At 47.8% G+C, this 25,926-nt stretch overlaps 1 protein-coding gene across 2 annotated transcripts in view; it reads left to right on the plus strand.

Annotated features, from left to right (window-relative positions):
* The window catches only part of LOC119384039 (serine/threonine-protein kinase RIO3), a 57,031-nt gene that overhangs the window by 25,064 nt on the left and 6,041 nt on the right, over positions 1–25,926 (plus strand). For both annotated transcript variants that reach the window (XM_037652329.2, XM_037652330.2), the window contains exons 4-7: positions 3,588–3,828; positions 6,828–6,981; positions 12,168–12,295; positions 24,972–25,154. In XM_037652329.2, coding sequence (XP_037508257.1) covers positions 3,588–3,828; positions 6,828–6,981; positions 12,168–12,295; positions 24,972–25,154 — 706 coding nt within the window. The remainder of the gene's footprint in view (positions 1–3,587; positions 3,829–6,827; positions 6,982–12,167; positions 12,296–24,971; positions 25,155–25,926) is intronic.

Consider the following 25,926-nt stretch of genomic DNA (forward strand, 5'->3'; position numbering starts at 1 on the left):
GATTCTTCTCCTCAAATACTGAACCTCATAAAGTGCAATGGACGTAAGAATGGCATCCTGTCAAAGATTCCTACTGGTGCACTTGTTACATTTTCAAAACTTAAAGCGATAGGCAGCCGTTCAGAACACAAATTTAAATAACCCTACTAATGGAAAGACTGTCTATTGCAGTGTTTCTCAACCAGCGATGAATTTTCAAGGACCCCTGCAGACCAATAGAATAGATGAGGGAAAGTTACAGTGAGAGAAAGAAAGGTGGGGAGAAAGTCACAACACAGCAAGCAAAATATACATGCGCTTTGAAATCAACCACAGCTCTTTTAACCACTACCAAGGGGGAGTTCTTCATCGCACCTTCCAAATTATTTCAGAATCTTCTGATAGGCTTGAGCATGCAAGCGTGAACAGTTGAGTTTCATTCTAGAACTAACGCGGCCACCGGCAATAGGGCTCGAATGTTCGATGCTGCATGTATAAATACAGACGCACCTTACTGCAGATAAGGTTACCGATGGCCAACGCTCTGTACGCCACTATCAGTGTGCAGCGTGAATTGCTTGTACCTTGCAGTGATTCCACTCCTTCGCCAACTGTGCCAAAGTGCGCCAAATTGGATTTACTGCGCCATCCTGATAATATCGACGGAAATTGTGCCAAACTGTGCCAGAGGCTCGGGCTTGGGGGCGTCCATCAACGGCAATCGCACTGCCAGCACGTGAAAATATGTGCATGCAGCTTGATATGGGGCTGCCAAAGTTACAACCACGGAGCAAGATTTATTCCGCTGAATAAACAGCGTTCACGCGTGCTAACCGAGTAAGCCACAATGCCATGTACCGTGCTGACGCAGCTTCTGTTGTGCAAGCTGGCTCGACGGCAAAACGTGTTCTCTGCAGAGGCTCGTGGCGTCTAGGCCTATCGGTAGCGAGAAAGAGTGGTGTTGATTCATCGGCAGACAACGTCTGTTCCAGAAATGCTGCTGCTAGCTTGCCTCAAGCGTGGCACAGCACGTAATTAAAGCAGTGTTTGTTCAGTAATAACTACACGTGTTATGTTTCGGGATATCATGGAATGAAATCTGGGAATGCTTGCAACAGATCTGGGAACTCTTGCAACACGGTGTAGCACACACAGTGGCTACGCCGTGTTACTCGTCCGCCCTTCGCTTTCCAGGGTCAATAGCCGATGGTTAAAAAAAAATCGCAGTTTGCGAAGCAGTGAATGCGATACCAAAAAATTGAATTGTTATATGAAGTAAGGCTAGCAGCTAACTCTTGGATCCGATCTCGTGTAACTCAACAAAACGCTGGTTTAAGGGAACATGGCCGCTCTAGGGACCAAAGCATTTTTTCGTGCTGTCAGTTCTCTTAACATGAAGAAAGCGCCGAGAGCACAGCAAGTTTACGAGCTGTCTCCTGATGCCTCGAGATAGCGTGCGCGCCAGCGACTGCGCCCTTCGAGCATCGCAGCCCCCCGCCTCCCCTGGCGTCCCTGCCTACTCCTTACGAAAGACAGGCGGGATGTTTCTTCTCTGTTTGATGAGCAATCGACGGCAGGCGTTGCACGCGGGGTGATGTTATCGCATACACCTTCCGTGCAACAGAGACGACCGCCTCACTTTATCTTTGCATTGCCATAACTTGTGACGTCATCATGAAGTCATACACCGTGACGTCACGTGATGACGTCATCACATGACATTGTCGCTTTGCACTGCCTCCGTGATTGGTGCGTTGATCATGTAGGCGGTGCAACCCACATAGGTGCAGAAAGCTTTCGGAGGGGGGGAGGGAGCAGGGGAGGATCAAATTATCGCGTGAGAAAAAAAAAGAGATGGCTTTCGCCTTTGAGTCATCTTAGGCAGATGCATAAGGGACCCTAAGAGGGGTTCTTTTTTTTTTTTTTTTGCACTGCACCCTAGAGGGCACCAGGGGGTTTTGGACGTGCAAAGCGAATGTCCTAGCCATAAACAGCTTCGCTGTAAAATGAAAATGAAGTTTGTTAAATCATGTAGTCCCCCGTTGAACACATTTTCGGACACTTTTGCGGAAGCTCGACTTGAAGCCGATCTCCATCTCCCAGGCACCCTGCCGCATGCACAAACTGGAAGCACTGCGAGAATGCTCTTGCTACAGCACAAAGAGGATTCAGAAAGAGGGAAGGGAGTGTCGGAGGAGGTTGGCTTTTTGAGGCTAGCTAAGTGACATCATGTTGCACCCAGCAGTACAATCTATCGAGAAGAAAAAGAACCTGGCTCTCGCCTTGGAGTCGTCTTAGTGGAACGTATTAGGGACAGTGGGACTCTTTAGCCTTGAGGCTTCGTGGCGTTTGTCTACCAAGTCTGCTGATAACCACAGATGTATTTAGAGTCTGATTTCATAAAGTACAATTTTATTTCTCCAGTATTCTGTTTATTTGCTAGTGTCAAAAATAAGAGCTGCAGAGTTTATTCCAGAACACTCAACTGCATGATGCCCTTATCTTTGCAATATCGAGTGAAATAGGGAGTGTTCCTGAAATTTCTCCATGAGATTTGCGATGAATCGAATTATTTCTAGCTCTTCATAAGAGCCCCATAATAATTACTGATGTGCTTGAACTTAAATGCAACTTGCTTCTCCAGTGTGCTCCAACGTGTGAAATTAGCTGCTCTAGAGTGCTCCCAGATGCAAAATTACCTGCTCCAAAGTGCTCCAAATGGAAATTCTTGCTGCTCCAAAGTGCTCGAAAATGAAAACAAAATTTCTCCAAATCACAAGTCCTCAGTAATACCACTGACCTTGTCTTTTCATTTTCCTGGCACAAGTTCGCCCAAATAAAAAGTTTAGTCTTAAACATGCCGACTCTGCCTTCACCAATGTCATGACCACGTGACAGTTGTACCATCTTTTGTTGTGCCTGATCAGTTTTAATAATGAATGCCGATAATCTAGCCCTGTTACGAATTTAAGATTTCAGCCTTCAGAAAATTATTGTTGAAAAGGCAGAAGAGACATTGACATAAAGTGTCTGCACAATCTCGTTTAGGGCAGGCTATGCAAAATCTTTGCACTTCAGGCCTACAACTATATTTGAAACCTTTTGGTTAGGGGTGACTGGAGTGTGAACCCAAACCAAGTATGATGTTGCTGCAAAAGAACGACACGTGATACCCACTGGACATGTGCAAAAAAGAACAAAGACTTAGAAAGGAGGGAGCGTACTTTTTCTGAAGTCTTTGTTGTCATGTTTCTACGAACTGATCCTAGCTGTCATTTTAAACATTTTGACTGAAGGCCACTCGCATTATTTATCATTCAAAGCTGCTAAAGCTCTGTTTTCATCTCCCGATGTAAGCGACTTCATTGCCTTTTATTAGGGTGGGAGGTACATTTGTAGTAATTGTATAGATAATTATCTTCCTCTGTTCATTTTGCAGTTTTTCATTTTTGTTGCAAAGCTATGTCTTGATGTGCACTTTTCTCGTACATGCTTACAAGTGCCTGCATTGAAATTGTGGGTGCATCACTTCTGAAATAGCCACTTGACAATAGCGTCAGCCATCTTTTTGTGGCTGCAGCTGACTGATGACTGGATCCTTTGCGCAGTGAGTGTTTCATTTGACAACTACCGACGAGCACGGGAGCCAGTGCTGTCGGACTCCGAGGATGAAGACGAGGATGGGCTCGACGGTGGCTTGGGATTCGGGGGTGCCCGACACTGGGACTCGTTTGAGCGAGACCAACGTACTGCACAGGCAATTGGCCGCTCCGGTGTGGCCCGTCAGCCTGGCGGAGGCTTCACCACCAAGCACGATGCCACTGTCTGTGGACGCCGAAATGCGTGCCGGTTAGTGCTGCTATAAACAGGGAATGAGCTGTCCTGGATTATTTGCTCATTTGAGTATGCTTTGCCTCTTACTTGCACATGAGTCTAGAGTACAGTGGAACCCCAATTATACAACTTTGAGGGGACCACGCAAAACAGTCGTACAACTGAAAGACTAAGAACATAGGCAGTAACACTCGGCCTTGCCAGTAAAAAGGGCACAGACTGCCTGAATAAGCCCACGGCACAACTCTGCACTTCTCCGAGGAAGGTAGATTCATTTATTTTTTTAAATGACAGTTAAGCACTTAATTGAAGGAGGTGTGAGCTAATCTTTATCCTCAACTTTCAAAAAATGGAATCCAATGTGCATCTTCGCGATAAATCGAGTCCGAAAATTGCCTGCGCAAAAAAATGATATTGAAGAAACTGAAATCGCGTTGGTAACATCCTCCCGTCAATAGAGCCTGATACAGTGTTATCGCCATCACCTAATGGCAACAGAGAATATTTTCTTGCGAGTTCGCATAGGGCGCTTTCGTGCATGACTGAACTGTGCACGTTGTTCTTGTTCCCTTGTGAAGTCTAATTGGTGATGTGCCGCTGTTATTATGAACGCTCAAGTCAAGGGAAAGTTATTTTGCGTGGTGAAGATCACTATGACACGTCCTTTTTGTGTGCTCGAGGCCTGTGACCGAGTACAGCAAACAAAGGAAGACCTTCAGCTGTATGTCGACCAGGAAATGTTTCCTCAGACCGAGAGCGTGAAAATATCTAGTTCTCAAAGATGAGCTTGCTGACTAGCGGAAGCTACTCCGTGTGAATAGAGCTTGTCTAGGTAACCTCCCTGGGTACGCACGCGATCAAAGAATATCCACCAGCCATCTTAAAGCAAGGAAAACCGGATTACAAAAGCAAATGAATAAATTTTCTATTCTAAGAGTACATACCGTACCTGTCTCAGTCTACTTTTTTCTAATCGTTAACCTAGGTGCATGTAAGTTTGTATTTTGCACCCGCGAATATTTGCTCGGCATTAAATTCAAGTAAAATAGCTAATTCTTTTTAAAAAATTGACGAACCCAGCTTTTAAAGGCACGTACATAAGAAGAGAAGTTTTGATGGCACACACGCTGGGACTAACAGCAGTTCAATGAAATAACAGCTACTCGAAAGAAAACCAATGGTACCAAGAGTCCGACGGTACCAGAGAGTTGTCATATAATGTGGGATCGGCGTAAAATTGCGGCGTATAACCGAGGTTTTGAACACATTATTTCTATGGGAGTTTTGCGGGGGCCAAACCGATTCGTCGTAAAATGCGGGTTGTTGCACAACTGGGGGATGTATAATCGAGGTGCCACTGTTTATAGTAGGAGTGTGTGGATATTCGAACACGTATGTAATGATTGCACAATACGGTTTCATACAGTTACCTAGAGGGAAAACTGGTGCTGTGACGCTGTTGTATGCATGGGAATGCTGGGATGTGTCGGATTCGGATTGGCATCATTCACAGAGAGCCCGGACACCTGGGAGACATGTCTGGCCTTAAACGTTACTTGTGTCAGGATGGTTATAATTTCGTACTGAAGCAGCACTTAGTAATCTAGTTCTTTCTTATCACAAAGAAACAAGCGTTATTTTACTTTGAGAACATTTGCTTCGATGCACACTTTTATGAAACGTAAAAAGTAGCAAGCAGCTGCTAAAGTTGGAAGACAAGGTCAGCGTTCACTCGGCGACAGTTTGTTGTCCGTTTCTTTCTCTCGCTGTTTGGTTATGCTGTACAGGTGAGTGAAATTTTATCCTAGAGCATGATGTGCATGAATGAGAACCGTTTATGAAGGTTTTCTTTTAGAGAAGCTTTATTTGTGCAGCCATATGCAATTTTTAGCTTGAGCTTCGCTCAACACCAGCCAACACAAGCCTCGCATACATATACCGTATTTTTCTTGCATATAACCCGCCCCTGGGCTGCACATTGCTCCCCTAACTCTAACTTTACAAAAAGAACAAAAAAACATGCCTGTAACTCCCACATAGGTATAACTCGCGTCCCCAACGTTTTAACCCTTGGTAGTCTTGAAACCCTTTTCCACCTTCCATACATTCTGGTCCAAAAGTAAAAGACTCAAAAAAGAAGTTGACTTATTTTTTTACAGATTGCACATAACGTAGTAAGAAAACGCGCACATGAATCAACCGCAAAAGAACTTATCGAGCAGTGCCCGACCATGGGCCGCTGCGGCCGTGTTGTGCTGTCGGGCAGGGGCCGACAACGGACTGCAAAAGGATAAGCACATTTTTCTTTTTTTTTTTTGCGGGTTATATTTGAGAAAATACGGTACATACCATCATTCCTTTGTTGGCACAACGCCTCTTAGAGAAATTCACACAGACAGTGGTGCCAGATCTAAGCATTATTGTAGGGAATTCTATGGACTGCACCCCTGAATTTTTGTCATCAGAATATGCTCTTTCTTTTCCACATAATGATGAGGAGGCCATGCTTCCCCAAGCAAAAGCATGGCCTCCTAGATCTGTATTTGTAATTTAAAAATGGTAGCCATTATGTGCTTTAAAAATTTATTTTAGTGCATGCAGTTAGCAAAAGTAAGGCCTTCAAGATCTGTGTCTCTTTTAGAGCTCGATTGCTTGCTGATTATTGCTCAATGATGCCAACACATTGGGCGACAATACCGCAAAAATATTGCCAAAAGTGATCGCTTGCTGGACATGGGAGCCTACAGAAGCTATGGCACTGCAGATGCTAAAAAACCGCTTTGTGCCGATTGTGTGCAACTCAAATGCACTAGGCAACACTGCACCAGCAACACATTCTGTCACAGTGTTAATGTAAAGCAAATTGGTTTACATCAATTCTGCAACACTATGCAAGAAGTGGCAACAGTTATGCCATGAGTTGGTGCCTGGCCCAGCTCTCAGCTTTGTTCACAAGCAGTTCCACACCTCAGAGGTGTTTCCGCCTCTGCTGAGTGGTGCGGAATCTTGTGCAGGGTGATGGAGCTGCCCCCTGGCATCTCGACGGGGGACGGTGGTGGCTTTGACATGCGGCTGTCCAATCACGTGTACAATTCCCTCAAGGTGCACTCGGCCCAGGAAGGGCGCCGGGCCGCCCGGCTACACGACAAGCGAGAGAAGGCCACTGCGGTGAGCTCTGGTTTTGTTACCCTGTGGCTTGGAACAGAAGATGTCACACACACTTGTAACATTATTCAAGAATGATGGTACCTTTATTAGAGCCGGTAACTGTAGCTGCTGTCACTAAAGTAATGGTGTGGCCAGTGCCCCTTCCTTGCAGCTACAGATTGTGTTGTCTTCAGGGGTGAGACAGCTGCGCATATTGCGCATTTTTGATACGATTCCGTTTTCCTGCGCCAAGCTGCTCCAAAAGCATAAAAATTGCAAAAATTGCGCCGAACTGCGCCGAAACGGCCCCACAATCAAGAATTTTCAAGCCCGCGTCACTTTCAGCGTGGGAAAACGTAACTTTAGAAGCAGCGCCAGGTATACGTTCGCAGAACACGTTAACGCGCCCAAGCGTGTCCTTCTACGCGCCTTTGTAATAGAGGCTTCCATAGTGCTGTGGTAATCTCCTCTGAGCGGTTGTAAATATGTGTAGTGTCCGAGCGGTAACGACGTAGTGTCCGAGGGGTAAGGTTTCTCGGCGCTCGCGACGCATTTTTGAAGGCGGTCCCTCACGAGGTGGCAGCGAACGGTGGCGCAGCGCGCTTTTGTTATCACCTATTAAAAGCGTGCGGTACACTTGGCGCTACGCCACCCGCGCAGCCGAGCAGATAGCTGAAGGCGCTTTATTTTAGGCAGTTTTCGAATAGCGTACGTTAAGTTAGCGTTAGCGTTTGCGGCCCGCTATTTCCGTCACTTAAACGGGAGCCCGCAAGCGGTTAGCGTACGACGCATGCGCAGTTGTGCGAAAAGCCAACGCAAAGCTTTGCGTACGCTATTCGAAAGCTTCCCGAGGGTTCGCCCTTCAGGGAGGGCAAATATTAATCACAGCGCCCCTTCTTCCGATTAAGTCAAAGTATGGGCGGTATCGACTTTGCCCCCCCCCCCCCTTCGTGCGCACGCCTATGGGGGTGGTCATACTGGCGCGTTCGTCGGTGGCCATACCTAGCCATACCGCTTTTGTTCTTTCCTGATGTTACGCGCGAAGGCGTCGCCGCAATCGCGTGCTAGTCGGAATCATTCGTTGACCGTTCAAAGACGTACTGCTATGTGACTATACAATTCTTGTGCAATCAGTTTTTATTGCGATAGCAATTATATGGACAGTCTCGAGGGGTTCTTGCCGTCGCCGTCATGTCCTTCCGGTATGAAGTCCAAATTGATAAGATCCCCCCGCGAATTGTATGTTCTACATCAGGTAAAAGCACGCGAGCAGAGGCGACGTACGCGGCCGAAGCAAACGAGCCGGCCCATTGCCGTCGCTCGGAGGCTGCATGCGATAACATCACCCCGCTCGGAAGGCTTGCCGTCGAAGCAGACAGGAAACGCCCCGCCCGTTTTTAACAAGCCTTAAAAGACACGAAGACGCGAGGGGGGGGGGAGTGTCGCGCGAGGACGAGGAGCAACTTTGAACTTTGCGCGGTCGCGCGCGCTATCTCTAAAGCCATCACAGCGGGGCGGGTACGTGCTGCGCTCTCAAAGCAAAGTGACTATGCGGAGAACATGGCTCCCTGGAGCGGCCGTATTTTCTTACACCATCGTTTTATAGTTACGCGAGATCGGATACAAAACAGTTAGCTGCCAGCCTTACTTCGTGTAACACTACAAGTTGTTGCTATCGCATTCATTGCTTCGCCCTTGCGGTGAAACTGTGACTTTTTTTATTATTTGAGAAGTGTGATGTTTTTTCTTTTCTTATTTTCAAATGTAAAGTGAACCTACTTGGAAAAACTTTTTTTTATCTATTTCATATGTTGTTACCAAGGTTATATAAATTGCGTGGTTTGTAAAAAGGTAGTGTAGTTCATACCTGGCAATAATCTGTTAAAAAAAGCTTTCTCCAAAGGCTCTTTGAATGTTATGTGTATTCTAAGCCGATTAAAATATGTGCTTATTCCTCCAAGTTACTACAAATTTGTTTTTTCAAGCTCCAAAAACGACATAATAAATGCCGCTAACTGCTCCCAAACAAGGTTCTCCTGCTCCTAAATTGAAATTTTGCTGCTCCCAAAACTGCTCCCAAATCGATTTCAGCCGTCTCACCCCTGTGTCTTGTTTAACTCTAGAAGTTACAGTGTCAACACGCAGATTGCCATGGAAAACGTGTGGGAGCTACCCTTCATTTCTCACCACGTCATCTCTGATGCTTTAACCCTTTGAGGGTTTTCACCGTACATGTACGGCCAAAACGAGACTGACATCACTTCAAAAGACCTCACCTCTCACATTTATTCAGAAGAAAAAAAACTGCGTGATTTTGGCTTGTGTTTTCTTCATATATGATGACATCAAGCGGCCCTCCAAGGAAGTTAATTCAGGAAATGCAGCTTCATCATCCTGCATGCCGACGGCACGACGCAAGACGTCCAACGCATTCATCACTTCCTTTGTGGTAGGCGCGGCAAACAGTCGTGACCGCGATCTTGCACCATTTCAACAAGCGCCGCATCTGACATCTCTTCAGTGCATGCAGCGCCATTGTTAGCAAACAAAAATACGCCAAGTTCGACGCCTTCGGGCACTCCCCATTCGCGCATAGCGCATCCCACAATTCAGTTTCATCCGCTGGATTCGCAGGCTGCTCTTCATCATTGCAGATTCCAGCTTCAGTGACCTTTATTTGGGCCTTGGCGAAGCAATTTGAAACTGTCTGAGCTGCAACTTCTTGCCACGACGTGGCAATCATCTCAACGGCTTGGTAGATGTTGATCTTTGATTGCCGTTCAAAACGGATGTCCAGAAGAATCTTTTCTATCACACGACAGCGTTAGCAGCACTTGAAGCTGTTCATTATTCCTTTGTCCAGTGGCTGTATCAGGGATGTGCAATTGGGAGGAAAATATATCAACTCTATGTTTGAGAGCTGAAGGCCGTAAGCGTTGTGCACAGAGCAATTGTCCAGGAGCAAACAGATTTTGCGGCCTTGTCGCTTGATGTCTTCATTGAGGTCTTTCAACCAATCGGAAAAGATCGCCCGTGACATCCACGCCTTTGAATTGGCCACATACTTTACCGGAATTCACTTCGTTTCCTTGAAGCAACCAACGGGACCTGTTTGTCACTGCCATCGCTGTTGGCGCACAGCAAAACCGTCACGCAGAGTTTGCTTTGCTTGGCTCTGTGGCAGTCTTCTCCTTTAAGCGCCAGCGTGCAATTAGGCAGCATCTGATAAAACAGAGCCGTTTCATCTGTGTTATGAATGTCAGCTGCCTCGTAGCGGCTCAGAACACCAGGCAGCTCCTCGGCCACCCACGATGCACAAGCATCGCTGTCGGCAGAGGCCGACTCACCGCTAATGATCTTCCTGACGACTCCATTCGGCTTTTAAATCCTTGCAGCCAGCTGTTGCTAGCCTCGAAGTCGTCATGGCCCAGGATGCAAGCAAAATCCTTCGCTTTTTGTTGTAGGATGGCGCCGTTTATGGGCATGTTTTGAGCACGTGTGTCCAAAAACCACGTAAGCACGGCTTTGTCCACATCGGCGTACGTTGACAGCCTCATCCGTTTTTTTCTTCGAGCTTGTGCCTGACTGCTGCACTGCGGATGCTGTCTTTTGCACTCAAGATAGTCGACAGGGTGCTGGCAGGAATGTTGAATCGCGCAGCAACGTCCTTCTTCTTCTCACCAGCGGCAACCGCATTGAGGATTGACAGATTGTCCTCAAAAGACAAAACTTTACCTTTTCACGCCGAACTCATTTTCAAAGTGAACAATCACTGTGAGAAACGTGCAATACACACTGCTTACGTTGACGCTCGTGTTAAGGCTCGCATCGCGTCTACTCACACACGATGCAACAACAAAACATGCCCAAGCCTAAAAAAGCAAACAAAAGCAGGTACGCACAACAGCAACACCTGGTGTCACCATGCGTAGGCGAAAAAAAAGGGAAAAAACTCAGATATGCCACAGAGCGGCGTTAGGGGAGCTAGCAGCTTTCAACATCATCATTGTGACACACCGGATTGACTGCTCTGGCTCACTGTGCTCGCATGCGTTCCTCTCGCGATCGCCGCTTGCCTTTTCTTTAGCAGTTGCAAAAGTTACCCATTATTTATCTGAATTTTCGGCAGATCTACTGCTCAAAATAATGAATGATGAGCATGGAAAATTCGTCACACCCAGGTCATTTGCCACAATGCTTTCGTTACATGGAGGTCAAAAATACATGGGCTTCTATGGGGAAGAGTTGGAGAATGAAAAAAATTTGTTCAATCCAGGAATTCGTTAAATAGAGGTTCGTTACATCCAGGTTTAACTGTAGCTACCTTCTCACAATTGCTGACAGGTTCACCAGGTGGCCAGAAGAAACACTAGCCAGTGATATCACATCTGCAAGCATCACTAACACTTTTGTTAACACCTAGGTGTCACAGTTTGAAGTTTCCAAAGAAGCGGTTACTGACCAAAGCAAACAATTCAGATCTGCATTCTTACACCATCTTTCACGTCTATTAGGAATGCCCCATAATAGCTTACCATCCACAAGCAAATGGCATGATGAAGTGTTTTCACAGGAAATTGAAACCGGTACTGATTGCTCATGATGACATCGAACACTGTAGGTATATGAAGTGCCTTTAAAGACCTTCAGTGTGCTGCAGCACAGTTAGTTTATGGCACTTCAGTACAACTGCCTGCTGAGTTCGTCTGCCAACGGACTTCCCAGGGAAACAAGCTGGATACTCCATTCTACCTAAAACGCTTACAAGACTGTTTTAAGGCAATTTGTGCTGTTGCACCACAGCACAAGTCAACACACAAGCCTTTCTTGAGGGGCGTACAAACCGCCACTCGCGTTTTTCTTTGGACAGATGCAGTTTGCAAGTCACTGCAACCACCATACACTGGTCCACACTTGGCTATTGAGGGACAAGACAAGCTTTGCACAATTTGTGTGGGTGTCAGAGACCAACCAACAGGCTCAAATTTGTTTTGTGCAGAGCTCCACAGATCATTCCTGTTTTCACTCTTCAGCCTGTAGAGAGCCATCTAGAACAACTAAAAAGCGGGTACACTGGTCTAATCAAGACTCCGTCTGTACAGCAAAGGGGCCCTGTGGCGTGCCAGCGCTTGCCTCTTCTGTGCTAAGTTGCTAGTTGGCTGTGCTGTAGTAGAGCTGTAAAGCTGGTGTGTGTGTCTGTAATGCAGGAGCAATCGCTGGATCCAAACACGCGACTGGTGCTCTACAAGCTGCTCAACAGGGAGATTCTCAATGAGATGAACGGCTGCATCAGCACAGGCAAGGAGTCCTGTGTCTTCTACGCTGCTGGTGGAAAGTAAGTTTTACCTTACCTTCTGCAACACTGTTCTGACCCTGCAGCAGTACTTAAAGTATGTGCTAAGAATTGCAAGTTAGCAATGGTAGCAACAAGTCGCAAGCCATTATTTCCTCTCTCATTACTTGCAAGAGCGTCGAGTTGGGTGGGTTGGTAAAGCTGCGCGTGTACTCGTTGAATAGAGCAAAAAAGACAAGGACAGAAGGAGCGACAGACGCAGACTTTGAACCAACATTTATTGAGAAGCACATATGTTATATACACTGTTTCACTCCAAGCTATCACTCAGATTAGTTATTTCAAGGGTTAGAAATCATACAACACTCATCATCTTCAATAAACAACTAATCTATAAAATTTAAATAACTAATCTGCGAGATAACTGGGACTGGAAGAGTACTATATACATAGAACCTTGTTGATACATTTCCGAAAAACGTGGAAAATAAACGTAGGACTCGGCAAAACGTACAATCCAAATCCAGTAAAAACAGCCTGACAAGCCCCTATTGAGGTGCAAGGGCAACATACATTTATTTCTCAAAAAACGTGGAGGGACTCTTCGATTTTCGAACTCCTGTCATCTCGCTGGCAACCAGAGGTCAGCCAGCTAGTTCCAGTCCTGACCGGAAATAACATTGTGGTCACGTGTGTTGAAATCCCAAGACAACCCAAATATTGCAAAATCGAACCCTGGGACAACCAGCGTAAACGTAAAGAAATGCTACCGCCGTGTCAGCAGACGAAACTTAGCGCCGCATGAGCGTCAGTTCTTTCTGCATTGCCGCTTGGAAATATGGGACTAGGTTTGCCGAAGAGCGGAAGTGATATTCTTGAGCATAAAAATTGTGGATACGATCACGTGCGTTTGTGAATCACCATGTCTGTGAAGGAAACTGCCGCCTCGCTAAAGGCTTAACAGGCTCAACTCTGCGTCTGGAGGGGACGATCAAGCAATTCGGAGAAGGGGGGACACGGAGGGGAGGATCGAGCAATTTGGAGAAGACACCGAGGGGATGATAGAGCAATTCGGAGAAGACATGGAGGGGACGATCAAGCAATTCGAAGACTCGGAGGGTACGAGTGGGCAATTTAGAGAAGACATGGAGGGGACGATCGAGCAATTCAGAGAAGACGCGGAGGGGACGATCGAGCAATTCGGAGAAGGCACGGAGGGGAGTATCGAGCAATTCGGAGAAGACACCAAGGGGACGATCGATCAATTCGGAGAAGACACGGAGGGGAGTATCGAGCAATTCGGGGCAGACACGGAGGGGACGATCGAGCAATTTGAAGACACGGAGGGGACGAGTGGGCAATTCGGAGAAGACACGGAGGGGACGATCGAGCAATTCAGAGAAGACATGGAGGGGACGATCGAGCGATTCGGAGAAGGGCACGGAGGGGAGGATCGAGCAATTCGGAAAAGACACGGAGGGGAGTATCAAGCAATTCGGAGAAGACACGGAGGGGAGGATCGAGCGATTCGGAGATGACACGGAGGGGACGATCAAGCAATTCCAAGACACGGAGGGGACGAGTGGGCAATTTGGAGAAGACATGGAGGGGACGATCGAGCAATTCAGAGAAGACGCGGAGGGGACGATCGAGCAATTCGGAGAAGGCACGGAGGGGAGTATCGAGCAATTCGGAGAAGGCACGGAGGGGACGATCGATCAATTCAGAGAAGACACGGAGGGGAGTATCGAGCATTTCGGGGCAGACACGGAGGGGACGATCAAGCAATTTGAAGACACGGAGGGGACGAGTGGGCAATTTGGAGAAGACACGGAGGGGACGATCGAGCAATTCAGAGAAGACATGGAGGGGACGATCGAGCGATTCGGAGAAGGGCACGGAGGGGAGGATCGAGCAATTCGGAAAAGACACGGAGGGGAGTATCGAGCAATTCGGAGAACACACGAAGGGGAGGATCGAGCGATTCGGAGATGACACGGAGGGGACGATCAAGCAATTCGAAGACACGGAGGGGACGAGTGGGCAATTTGGAGAAGACATGAAGGGGACGATCGAGCAATTCAGAGAAGACGCGGAGGGGACGATCGAGCAATTCGGAGAAGGCACGGAGGGGAGTATCGAGCAATTCGGAGAAAGCACGGAGGGGAGGATCGAGCCATTCGGAGAAGACACGGAAGGGAGTATCGAGCAGTTCGGAGAAGACACGGAGGGGACGATAAAGCAATTCGAAGACACAGAGGGGACGAGTGGGCAATTCGGAGAAGACACGGAGGGGAGGATCGATCCATTCGGAGAAGACACGGAGTGGACGATCGAGCAATTCGATGAAGACACGGAGGGGACGATAAAGCAATTCGAAGACACGGAGGGGACGAGTGGGCAATTCGGAGAAGACACGGAGAGGAGTATAGAGCAATTCGGAGAAGACACGGAGGGGACGATCGAGCAATTCGAAGAAGACACGGAGGGGACGATCGAGCAATTCGAAGAAGGCATGGAGGGAAGGATCGAGCAATTCGGAGGAGACACGGAGGGGACGATCAAGCAATTCAAAGACACGGAGGGGACGAGTGGGCAATTTGGAGAAGACATGGAGGGGACGATCGAGCAATTCAGAGAAGACGCGGAGGGGAGTATCAAGCAATTCGGAGCAGACACGGAGGGGACGATCGAGCAATTCGAAGAAGACACGGAGGGGACGATTGAGCAATTCGGAGAAGACACGGAGGGCACGATCGAGCTATTTGGAGAAGACACGGAGGGGACGATCGAGCAATTCGGAGAAAACACCGAGGAAACGATCGAGCGATTCGGAGAAAACACCGAGGGGACGATCGAGCAATTCGGAGAAGACACCGAAGGGACTATCGAGCAATTCGGAGAAGACATGGAGGGGAGGATCGATCCATTCGGAGAAGACATGGAGGGGAGGATGGAGCAATTTGGAGAAGACAATGAGGGGACGAGTGGGGAATTCGGAGAAGACACGGAGAGGAGTATAGAGCAATTCGGAGAAGACACGGAGGGGACGATCGAGCAATTCGACGAAGACACGGAGGGGACGATAAAGCAATTCGAAGACACGGAGGGGACGAGTGGGCGATTCGGAGAAGACACGGAGAGGAGTATAGAGCAATTCGGAGAAGGCACGGAGGGGAGGATCGAGCAATTCGGAGGAGACACGGAGGGGGACGATCAAGCAATTCGGAGAAAACACCGAGGGGACGATCGAGCAATTCGGAGAAAACACCGAGGGGACGATCGAGCAATTCGGAGAAGTCACCGAAGGGACTATCGAGCAATTCGGAGAAGACATGGAGGGGAGGATCGATCCATTCGGAGAAGACATGGAGGGGAGGATGGAGCAATTTGGAGAAGACAATGAGGGGACGAGTGGGGAATTGGAGAAGACACGGAGATTAGTATAGAGCAATTCGGAGAAGACACGCAGGGGACGATCGAGCAATTCGACGAAGACACGGAGGGGACGATAAAGCAATTCGAAGACACGGAGGGGACGAGTGGGCAATTCGGAGAAGACACGGAGAGGAGTATAGAGCAATTCGGAGAAGACACGGAGGGGACGATCGAGCAATTCGAAGAAGACACGGAGGGGACGATCGAGCAATTCGAAGGAGGCATGGAGGGGACGATCGAGCAATTCGGAGAAGGCACGGAGGGGAGGATTGAGCAATTCGGAGGAGAGATGGAGGGGACGATCAAGCAATTCGGAGAAAACACCGAGGAAACGATTGAGCGATTCGGAGAAAACACCGAGGGGACGATCGAGCAATTCGGAGAAGACACCGAGGGGACTATCGAGCAATTCGGAGAAGACATGGAGGGGAGGATCGATCCATTTGGAGAAGACATGGAGGGGAGGATGGAGCAATTTGGAGAAGACAATGAGGGGACGAGTGGGGAATTCGGAGAAGACACGGAGAGGAGTATAGAGCAATTCGGAGAAGACACGGAGGGGACGATCGAGCAATTCGACGAAGACATGGAGGGGACGATAAAGCAATTCGAAGACACGGAGGGGACGAGTGGGCAATTTGGAAAAGACACGGAGAGCAGTATAGAGCAATTCGGAGAAGACACGGAGGGGACGATCGAGCAATTCGAAGAAGACACGGAGGGGACGATCGAGCAATTCGATGAAGGCATGGAGGGGACGATCGAGCAATTCGATGAAGGCATGGAGGGGACGATCGAGCAATTCGGAGAAGGCACGGAGGGGAGGATCGAGCAATTCGGAGGAGACACGGAGGGGACGATCAAGCAATTCGGAGAAGACACGGAGGGGACGATAAAGCAATTCAAAGACACGGAGGGGATGAGTGGGCAATTCGGAGAAGACACGGAGGGGAGTATCAAGCAATTTGGAGCAGACACGGAGGGGACGATCGAGCAATTCGAAAAAGACACGGAGGGGACGATTGAGCAATTCGGAGAAGACACGGAGGGCACGATCGAGCAATTTGGAGAAGACACGGAGGGGACGATCGAGCAATTCGGAGAAAACACCGAGGGGACGATCGAGCAATTCGGAGAAAACACCGAGGGGACGATCGAGCAATTCGGAGAAGACACCGAAGGGACTATCGAGCAATTCGGAGAAGACATGGAGGGGAGGATCGATCCATTCGGAGAAGACATGGAGGGGAGGATGGAGCAATTTGGAGAAGACAATGTGAGGAGGATCGAGCAATTTAGAGAAGACGCAGTGGGGACGATCGAGCAATTCAGAGAAAGCGCACAGGGGGCAAAGGCACTGCGGAGAAGCCGCCATCGCCGCGTGGAGGCTGTCTGCCACTTCACTCTTCACAAGTATATGAGAGAGCCCTTTTTGCATGCCTGAATGAGTTTCTGGCTACAAAACTTATCATACGACTGCAGTTTCCCTCGGTGCTGAACGTTGCTGCCAAATCGTATTTTCTGGGAACGTATTAACCGGAACGTATTACACATAGTTGTATTGGTTGTTTTTATTTATTTACTGAACGTTGCTGCCAAATCGTATTTTCTGGGAACGTATTAACCGGAACGTATTACACATAGTTGTATTTTTTTATTTATTTATTTACGCGATTGCGAGTGTAGGAGCCGGGAAATCTTACCAAGCGAGAACGTATCAATGAGGTCCTACTGCATTACATGTGTGCTTCTGAATTAATGTTAATTTGAAGTCAGCACCTCTCACGTGTAACTTCCTTCCTCTGTCCTTGACTTTTCTGCACTATCGATAAATCTACATGTCTCATTTGTTTTTTTTTTGTTTTTCAAATGCTTACATATTTAAAAGGTAATGCCCAGTACCAAAACTGCCAAACATGCCTTTCTTTTTTGGATGTAGATTCCCATCAGTGTCGTGTCATTCTTTATTACACTTGAGCCTCGTTGATTCGAGCTCGCATGTTGGTCTTGGCAAAGTGACATGTATTTGAATCTTGAAAAATTCTCCTTAGTTTAAACCTGAAACATATGCCATGGCTAATTTGAATGAGATTGCCCGTGCGCAGACTACATTTTGTGCGAGCCGAATGACAAATTTCAGTGTGTCACTGACTGCCGCAACTTCGCAAATCCGTAACCGTGTGCTCAATCCATGTACAGACGGGTCCATTGTTAAAGGGAACGCTTGCGTTTCGGGTACGTCCGGATTTCCCTCTCCCGCAAAAGCATAGCGGCTTAGATCTGCATAACACTACTGGTGGTTGGCAGTTCCGAACCCTTATGATAGACCAGTAACATGCACGAACAGTATTTGCGCATCCAATAGCCATTAGGTGGCCAACAAAATTAAAGTTGCTCATTCGAGTGTTCCCTTTAACAGTGGACCGTACTGTACACTGGAAGGCGCCATGGTTGAACCAGCTGGTGAAAATCAGGTGGCCATGCTTCACGTGCTGCTACATGACGTCTCACACACTTCCAGGGACACGGTGCCTTTCCTTCTCCCATGGGCGCGAACAGGCCCGCTCCTCCTAAACTTGGTCGTTGCTGCATACATTGGCAGATATGGTCGACAGATAAAATAACAGAGGCGAGAGTGGCATCATCCACAGAAATGTAATCTTTGTATGCAATTCCATTGGCACCAACAATTGCAGGCATGAAAGAACTAAGCACACGCAGCACGCTTGCACGACCACCACGATGAAAATAAAAAAAAAGGGCACGACAAGACCACCCAAAGCATGTACTCAGTCCACGCCAACACGATGGCGCCAACCAAAGCCAATCTCTGAGGCCTTACTTTTGCTAATGGTGTGGTGTCATAGCTGCCGTTTTGCAGATCACACCTAGGGGTCCATCCTTTTGATGACAGGAATCGAAAACACGTCATGGGTGACATTGTGCAGCTAATCTCATTGTCAAACCAGGTCAAGCTGCATGAAAAGTCAACATGGCCGTTCTCCATGGCCACTTGGGCCAGCTCAGAGTGCTAGTTTGGGATGTATCATACTGGAAAAGTTATGACGTGACAGAAATATTCCCATTGCATTGGATCCAATGAGAACTACACAGTAACTGGCTGAAAACAAGGTAGCTGCCGGGGAAACATAGCACCCGGAATACAGTGAACTAGAAGAGTGGGCCCACTGCACGGCAACGAGAGAGGCGAAGCCGCTGATCTTACCCGTGGTCACAGACACTGCATAGATCTCAACTGTCGCGACGCCTGGTGGACAGCAGCACTAGAGGGGAGACGCAAAGGAACAAAGGGTGCTTACAAAGCTGTGCACCGTGTGTCACGACCATCGAGACCAATGTAGTGTCTGTGAGCAACGCTTGCACCCAAGGGAGACCTTGACAGCGACATGTGTTACATGCCAGTGAGCCCGTTACCCTTCCTTGGGAATGTAACAGGTGCTACGTATAGGGGTTCTACTGCCTTGTGCGCTGTATCCCTGTTCAAAGGGACCTCCGCTTGTCCAAACTACGGTTCATTCAAGCACATGTTCTATCCTCTTGGAATTTGAATTAACGAGGTCGAGGCTAACGAGGCTATGTGAGGTCCAACTGTATAAAGTTCAGGCTATATTTAGTCAGTATAAGGGTCCAGTTTTTCTGGAAAAAGTAAAGATTCACGTGATGATCAACTGTGAAAGCCAAACTTCACTAGTCACACCATGTCATTTGCACTAGGCCTGCCCTGAAGGGAGGGTGTTTGACAAATAAATGCACTGTGGATAAAGCCCCTTGATTTTGGAAAGTAGCAGCGCTGTTTTATCCATGCCACTACAACCTCGCCGCGCCGTCAACCTCCTCTTTTTTTACCCTCTCTTTCGCGGAGCCGGCGCATCCGCAACGCTCAGTGGCTGCGACGCGCGATACCTCCGAGCTGACCCTGACGTCACGAAAAGAGTGCGCAAGCAAACTTCGCGCGCTCTTAGTTGCTCGCGCACGCCATGAACCCTCCAGGCGTGAACCCTCCAGGCATGTGTGCGGGTGCATGCGGCTTTGCATGTGTGCGCTTGCATGTGTATGTGCGTGCATGCACGTGTTTCCGTGTGTGTTTGAGTGCATGTGTGCGCTGCGTCTGCGTACGTTTGTGTGTGTGTGCCATCGTGTGCGTGCATTTGTGTATGTGTCTTTGCACCTGTGTGTGCGTGCGCGCACGTATGTATGTGGTCATGTATGCGCCTACGTGTGTTTGTGCATGTCTGTATTGGCGCCTGTGTATATGCGTGTGTGCACGTATATTTGTGCCTGCGTGTGCACGTGCATATATTCGCGCGTGTGTATGTGCGTGCGTGTCTATCGCCACTGCACCCGCGTGTGTGTATATGTGCGTGCATGTATAGCGTGTGTATGTATGTACGTGTGTGTGTGCGTGTGTGTATCGTGTGCATATGCGCGTGCGTGTCTTTAGCGCGTGTGTGTATGTGTGTGTGTTCGTGTCTGTGTCGCGTGTGCATGTGTTTGTGTGTATGTATGTGCGTGTCTGTATCGCATGTGTACGTGCGTGAGTATATATGTGCGTGTGTGTATCGTGTCTGTGCACATGTGTATACGTTCGTGCGTGTCTGCATCGCATGCGTGCGCATGTGTATATGTGCGTTAGTGTCTATTGCGTATGTATGTGTGTGTATTTATGTGCGTGTCTGTATTGCGTGTGTACGTGCGTGTGTGTCTATGTGCGTGCGTGTCTATCGCATGTGTGCGCGTGTGTGTGTGTATCACGTGTGTATGCGTGTGTGCCTGTATCGTGTGTGTATGCGCGCGTGCCTGTATCGTGTGTGTATGCGCGCGTGTATATATGTGCATGCGTACGTGTCCGACAGCGGCATTGGCACAAAAAGGCTTCCGGCCCACTCATTTCGAGTAATTTAATTTATGTAAACCACCACATTCTTTCTTGGCTACCTTCTTTGAGCTCATCAAGACAACAATTAGGAACGAAATTCTCGACTATACTTTATACTGCTTACATTATATGCGCTTAATACACCTCCGCGTTACGGACAGCCGAAGCAGCGACGGAGAACTAAACCGCTCTGCCGCCAGTTAGTATACTAATTTTTTTTTGGAATCGTTTCGAAGCCTCTTAAAAAATTATATTTGTCCCTTATGTTCTGTCAGAAGCCCACTTTCGTCACGACAGGGGCAGATTCTCATTTAATGCTTCAAGGGGCCGATTAAACAAGCGCGCACAGTGATTATAATGCGGCTGCGGCAAGTCAGTGGAGGGTTCAGCGTGCCGTGCGCACCGCACCGGCCAGGGGAGGGGAGACATCCGAGGAGAATTGAGGAGGAAAACGCGCGCGCGGAGGAGAGTGTTGCTACTTTCAAGATCAAGGGGCTTTAACTGTGGAAGCTACAGGCAGCCACTGTGGGCAATAGTTGCATCACTTGTAGCACATCACAATACCATGGGCTAACTAAAGCTGGTTGTGTTTACTGTGACAGAACTTAAGCTATTAAATGCGAAGCATTTCTTAGCGAACCTCAGGCACTTTGGCCGTTTTTATCTACGTATCTATCTATCTACCTAGCCGCCTATGTCTGGGTGCTCTCCTGGTCATCTTCATAACTTGTAATATACAAAAATTGGCATAGCAGGGGATCAGTGTGTGACGAACACGATTCACTGGTCATGGCTTGAATAACGCAAAGCGCCTGTCGCGTATGTCATGAAATCCTTTCCCTTAGTCACGTGTGGCACATACCCGCATACCACAGTTCATGTTATGTGGGTATGTGTCACAGGCGATTCACAGTCTCAGTCAACACATTAACGGCGAACATACACATTGAAACGCAAGGCAAGTGAGGGAGCTGAAGACAGAACACACCTGGAAGACGCTCGACCGCCATCCACTCATCCACATGGTCCGCTAAAACGACACAGTGTTCTCTTCATTTCATATCAGGCTGGGCAATGGCCTCATGCTGACCCAGGATGACGTCAGATTGATCAAGAGCCACTTTATGACACACGAAAAAGCTGCCGCTAAGTGCCCTGACGGCATACGGCTATACTACAGCAATGCCCGTGGCGGCTGCATTTTCAGTGGAGGTGAAAATGTTTGAGGCCCGTGTACTTAGATTTAGGTGCACGTTAAAGAACCCCAGGTGGTCGAAATTTCCACAGCCATCCACTACAGGGTCCCTCATAATCATATCATGGCTTTGGGACATTAAACCCCAGATATTATTACTACAGCAATGCGGATGTTGACCGCTATGACGCACGTTGCTTCGACGGTGCGGACGTGTTACGTCATCCTGCATGAGATAACATAACTGGCTATAAGAACAAGCAGGTACACAGGGATTCCCTGACCAAGGTGGCCCACATAAACGCAAGTGACATGGTTAGCCTGCCGGCCTCAGTTTACCAGAGCATGGCAAGCCGTACATGATCACGGTCAACATCACCGTAAGCGACAGCCTCGTAATGAAAACTTTGGTCCCTTTTGGTACATTGAGCGTGATGAACACAGCAACCTCTTTCGACTGTGGCTTGAATTTCCAACATCCACGGTAGGCATTGTCGTCCCTGCCAGGACGAAGCACATCACTACCTCTCAGCCTCAACAGAATTGAAGTGAGTGCCCGTGGGACTGCGAACCACCGCAACCACGACATACACCAGAAAAATATCTTGTGTAAGAGGGCGCAGTTTCCCCTTGCGCAAGCAAACGCCATAACTATAGATAAGTGACAAAGGGCCACATACGCCCAGGTAGTCTTTGTATACTACAAGCACCATCCACTGAAGTTGGTTTACTTAGCACTTTCCAGTGCTGCCAGCCTCAGTGGCCTATACCTCAACAATACGGCTCTATCAACAGAGTCTGTTCACGACATGACCCGGCTAGCAAACAGGCCTCTAGACATTGTCTTGGCCTAGCTAGCACCTTCATTCGGTGCCACAACCACAACAATCACCTCACGCTTGCCACTCTCAAGGTACAGTCTGTGCACGCGCACGTGCATGACCTCGAAAAAGACTCTCTGCTCACAGAAATTGCCGTGTTAGCACTTTCTGAAACATGGAGTGATGAGCCCACTGAAAATCATGGGAGATTCCAATAGGTCGTCCACAGCAAGCGGCTTCCTTGCAGGTGCAGCGGCGTGGGAACATATAAGAACACAGTGATGCGCAACTTCAACGCAGGCCGCATCCCACTTCGCTGGCTGCCAGACACCAAACACACACAGACAAGCAGTGGAATCGGTCAGGTCTGCGTTGCGCACATCAGCCACAATAACAAAGACCTTGCGCTCGCCGCCATCTATGTGAGAACTGCAAGAACCCCTTCCACACATGCACACGGTTTCTTGGAATGTGCGTGCGTTCTCCATCATAACGGACAAGTACAAGCACTAGAAATTGGCTTACCGCATCTGGTGTTAATAATACCTATGTTGGTGTTGGCATCGTTACGCAACTGTTAACAGCTGGTTATATAACACATGTGTGACTCTTCAACATATGTATACCATTTACGGCTATCTTTAGCGTCATTGCGTAATGTTTCGCTCAATGTAAAAAATTACGCCCCAGTCACCTTCCCATCGCATGCTTCGCATTACGTCAATTCCCACGATATGTGGGATCTGTCGAATTTCATGTTTTAAACGCCGCAACTTCAGGTTATTGCTTGCATACCAGTTGATTACTCACTCACTTGCTGGACTTGTCTGGCTAGTTCATGTTTGGGGGCATCACATTTGGCTGGTGGATTCAGATGGTATTGTGGGGCAACTTGTAAAGATGATTGCTGCTGGAATTCTCTTGCACAGGTGTTGCCGTATTATCTCACAATCATAACCTCAAGAAATTTACCGAGAATGCAGCTTCTAAAAGCGAAGCACTCAAGCCGTTTGGCCTTTTTAAAATGAAGTGGTACATGTTGTCTTTTGATGTCTGCCGCAGTGGTGTAGTGGTTATGATGCTCGGCTGGTGACCTGAGGGCTGTGAGTTCGATCCCAGCCGCGGCAGTCGCGTTTCGATGCAGGCGAAATGCTAGAAGCCCGTTTACTGTGCGACGTCAGTGCGCGTTAAAGAACACCGGATGATCAAAATTTCCAGAGCCCTCCCCTACGACATCTCTCATGATCATATCATGGTTTTGGGACGTGAAACCCCAGATAGTATTGTAGTTTGAACACCGCGTTCAAACTACGGGAAACAAATGCTTCAATACGCAATACCTACACTATTAAACAGCTATAAATCAATACAGTTTGATCTTTTTACGGCTTCCGTCAAAGAACTTAAAAGGATGTATGCGGTTTCTGCATAGATTCATGTTGCAATGTTTAGACATCTATGATTTCATTGCCTTTTAAGATGAAAGTGTGAGTTGAAATATGTTAAAGCACTAGTATGCCCCTGTATATATGTGCGTGTGTATGGCTTTGTGTTTGTATAATTATGTAAAAGTGTATGGGTATATATGTGTGTTTTTGTGTAATATTGCCTCACTGCCAAATACAAAGGGTTGTAGGCTAGTCAAGCTCTCTGGGGACAGCTTTTTTTCTACAATCCCCCCATCTGTATCTCACAAAGATGGCAAATAAACTTATTATTATTATTATTATTATTATTATTATTATTATTATTATTATTATTATTATTATTATTATTATTGTTGTTGTTGTCGTTGTTGTTGTTGTTGTTGTCTTTTGATCACTGCAATTGAGATAGCAGCCACAGCGTTACCTACATGAACAAATAGAAAAGTTTAATGGCGATCAACTACACATAAAAATTACTGGAGAGTCTATTTAGCAATCCATAGAACCAGCAGTACTAACCAACAGCTCAAGTGGCTATGCTTATCGCTTGTCATGTTTGCACTGCAAGGTACTAATGGCATGTTCATGCACAAACGTCTCCTAACAGTATTGCACACATGCAGTGTATCAAATCAAAATCTTTACTTACATCGCAAGGGTGTTTGGGGGCACGGACAAAGAGCCGTTTGGAGGCTTAATCAGATTAGGGCCCTGCGCCTTTGATGTCCCAATTTCATGCGGAACATCTGTGCCTGAAAAGAACTGTGTGGTTATAGTCAGTGCGGTATTTCAACTTTCGCTTACTATGCTGCATCCTCTCCTATTTAATTGAAGCTCAATTCAGAAGAAATTATGTTGCCATATATTTGCCCTTTCACATCGGCATTCCTTCGAGCATTGCGTTAATAATAAAGCAAGAGGACTGATTGTGTTTCTGCAGGAGTGAGGAGTTTGCGGTGCCCGCGGAGTGTGCAGTGAAGGTGTTCAAGACTACGCTGAACGAGTTCAAGAACCGGGAACAGTACATCCGCGAGGACTTCCGTTTTCGAGAACGCTTCAACAAGCTAAACCCACGGAAAGTCATCCACCTCTGGGCAGAAAAGGAGATGCACAACCTGAGGAAGTAAGTGCCCCTATTAGTAGAACAGTGTGGCCTCACATTTTGCACCAGACGCAGAACAGTCTTAAAGGGCCAGTAAACAACCTCGCGGTCCAAAATTTCTAATGGAGAAATAACTGCGCACTTGTACAATGTGAACATGCTGCCACAAGAGCCTTGCGAATAAGTGCTGCATTAAGGAAGTTACATGGTATAGAAAGGGTTCGCGTTGGCTGGTTTCGGTTTCTCGCTCGTCCTTCCCACCCTTCTCTTGAGCGGAGAGGGGCAGGCGAAGCCCTTTGTCGCCACGACGTCAGTGACTACATCATCGGTGCGCAGCCAACGACCTAGCAAGGTTTCCCCCATGTGCGCACACGTCATAGTGGCGCGGAGATGAAGCGTAGTGCGAGGAGTACGAGGCACTGGCGAGGCATGCACCCTTCCCCCCTAGCGGTAAAGTAGCGAGACGCCTCTTCATCTCGGAGGCTTTCATTCTGGGACGCTGCACTGTGCTGCCTGATGGGTAACCTCGGGCTCTACAAAGCGGCATGACAATGCGGACCGCATGGCCGAAACTGCATTGCTGCACGGCCAAGGCGCCGTTTCGTAGTACAAAGGACCAATTGACAAGCTCAGTGGTATGAAATTTCATCACTGCATGTACAAGGAGGATTGGACAAATGTAGGGAAGGAGCGTGGAAATTGTTTTTCGAAATGGAAGATCTGCACTCCACAGCCCTGTAATACAGTAGAACCCCGCTGTTACGTTCCTCACTGCTGCGTTTTCCCGGCTGTT

The sequence above is a fragment of the Rhipicephalus sanguineus genome, chromosome 2, assembly GCF_013339695.2.
Source record: "Rhipicephalus sanguineus isolate Rsan-2018 chromosome 2, BIME_Rsan_1.4, whole genome shotgun sequence".
NCBI classification, from domain to species: Eukaryota; Metazoa; Arthropoda; class Arachnida; order Ixodida; family Ixodidae; genus Rhipicephalus; species Rhipicephalus sanguineus.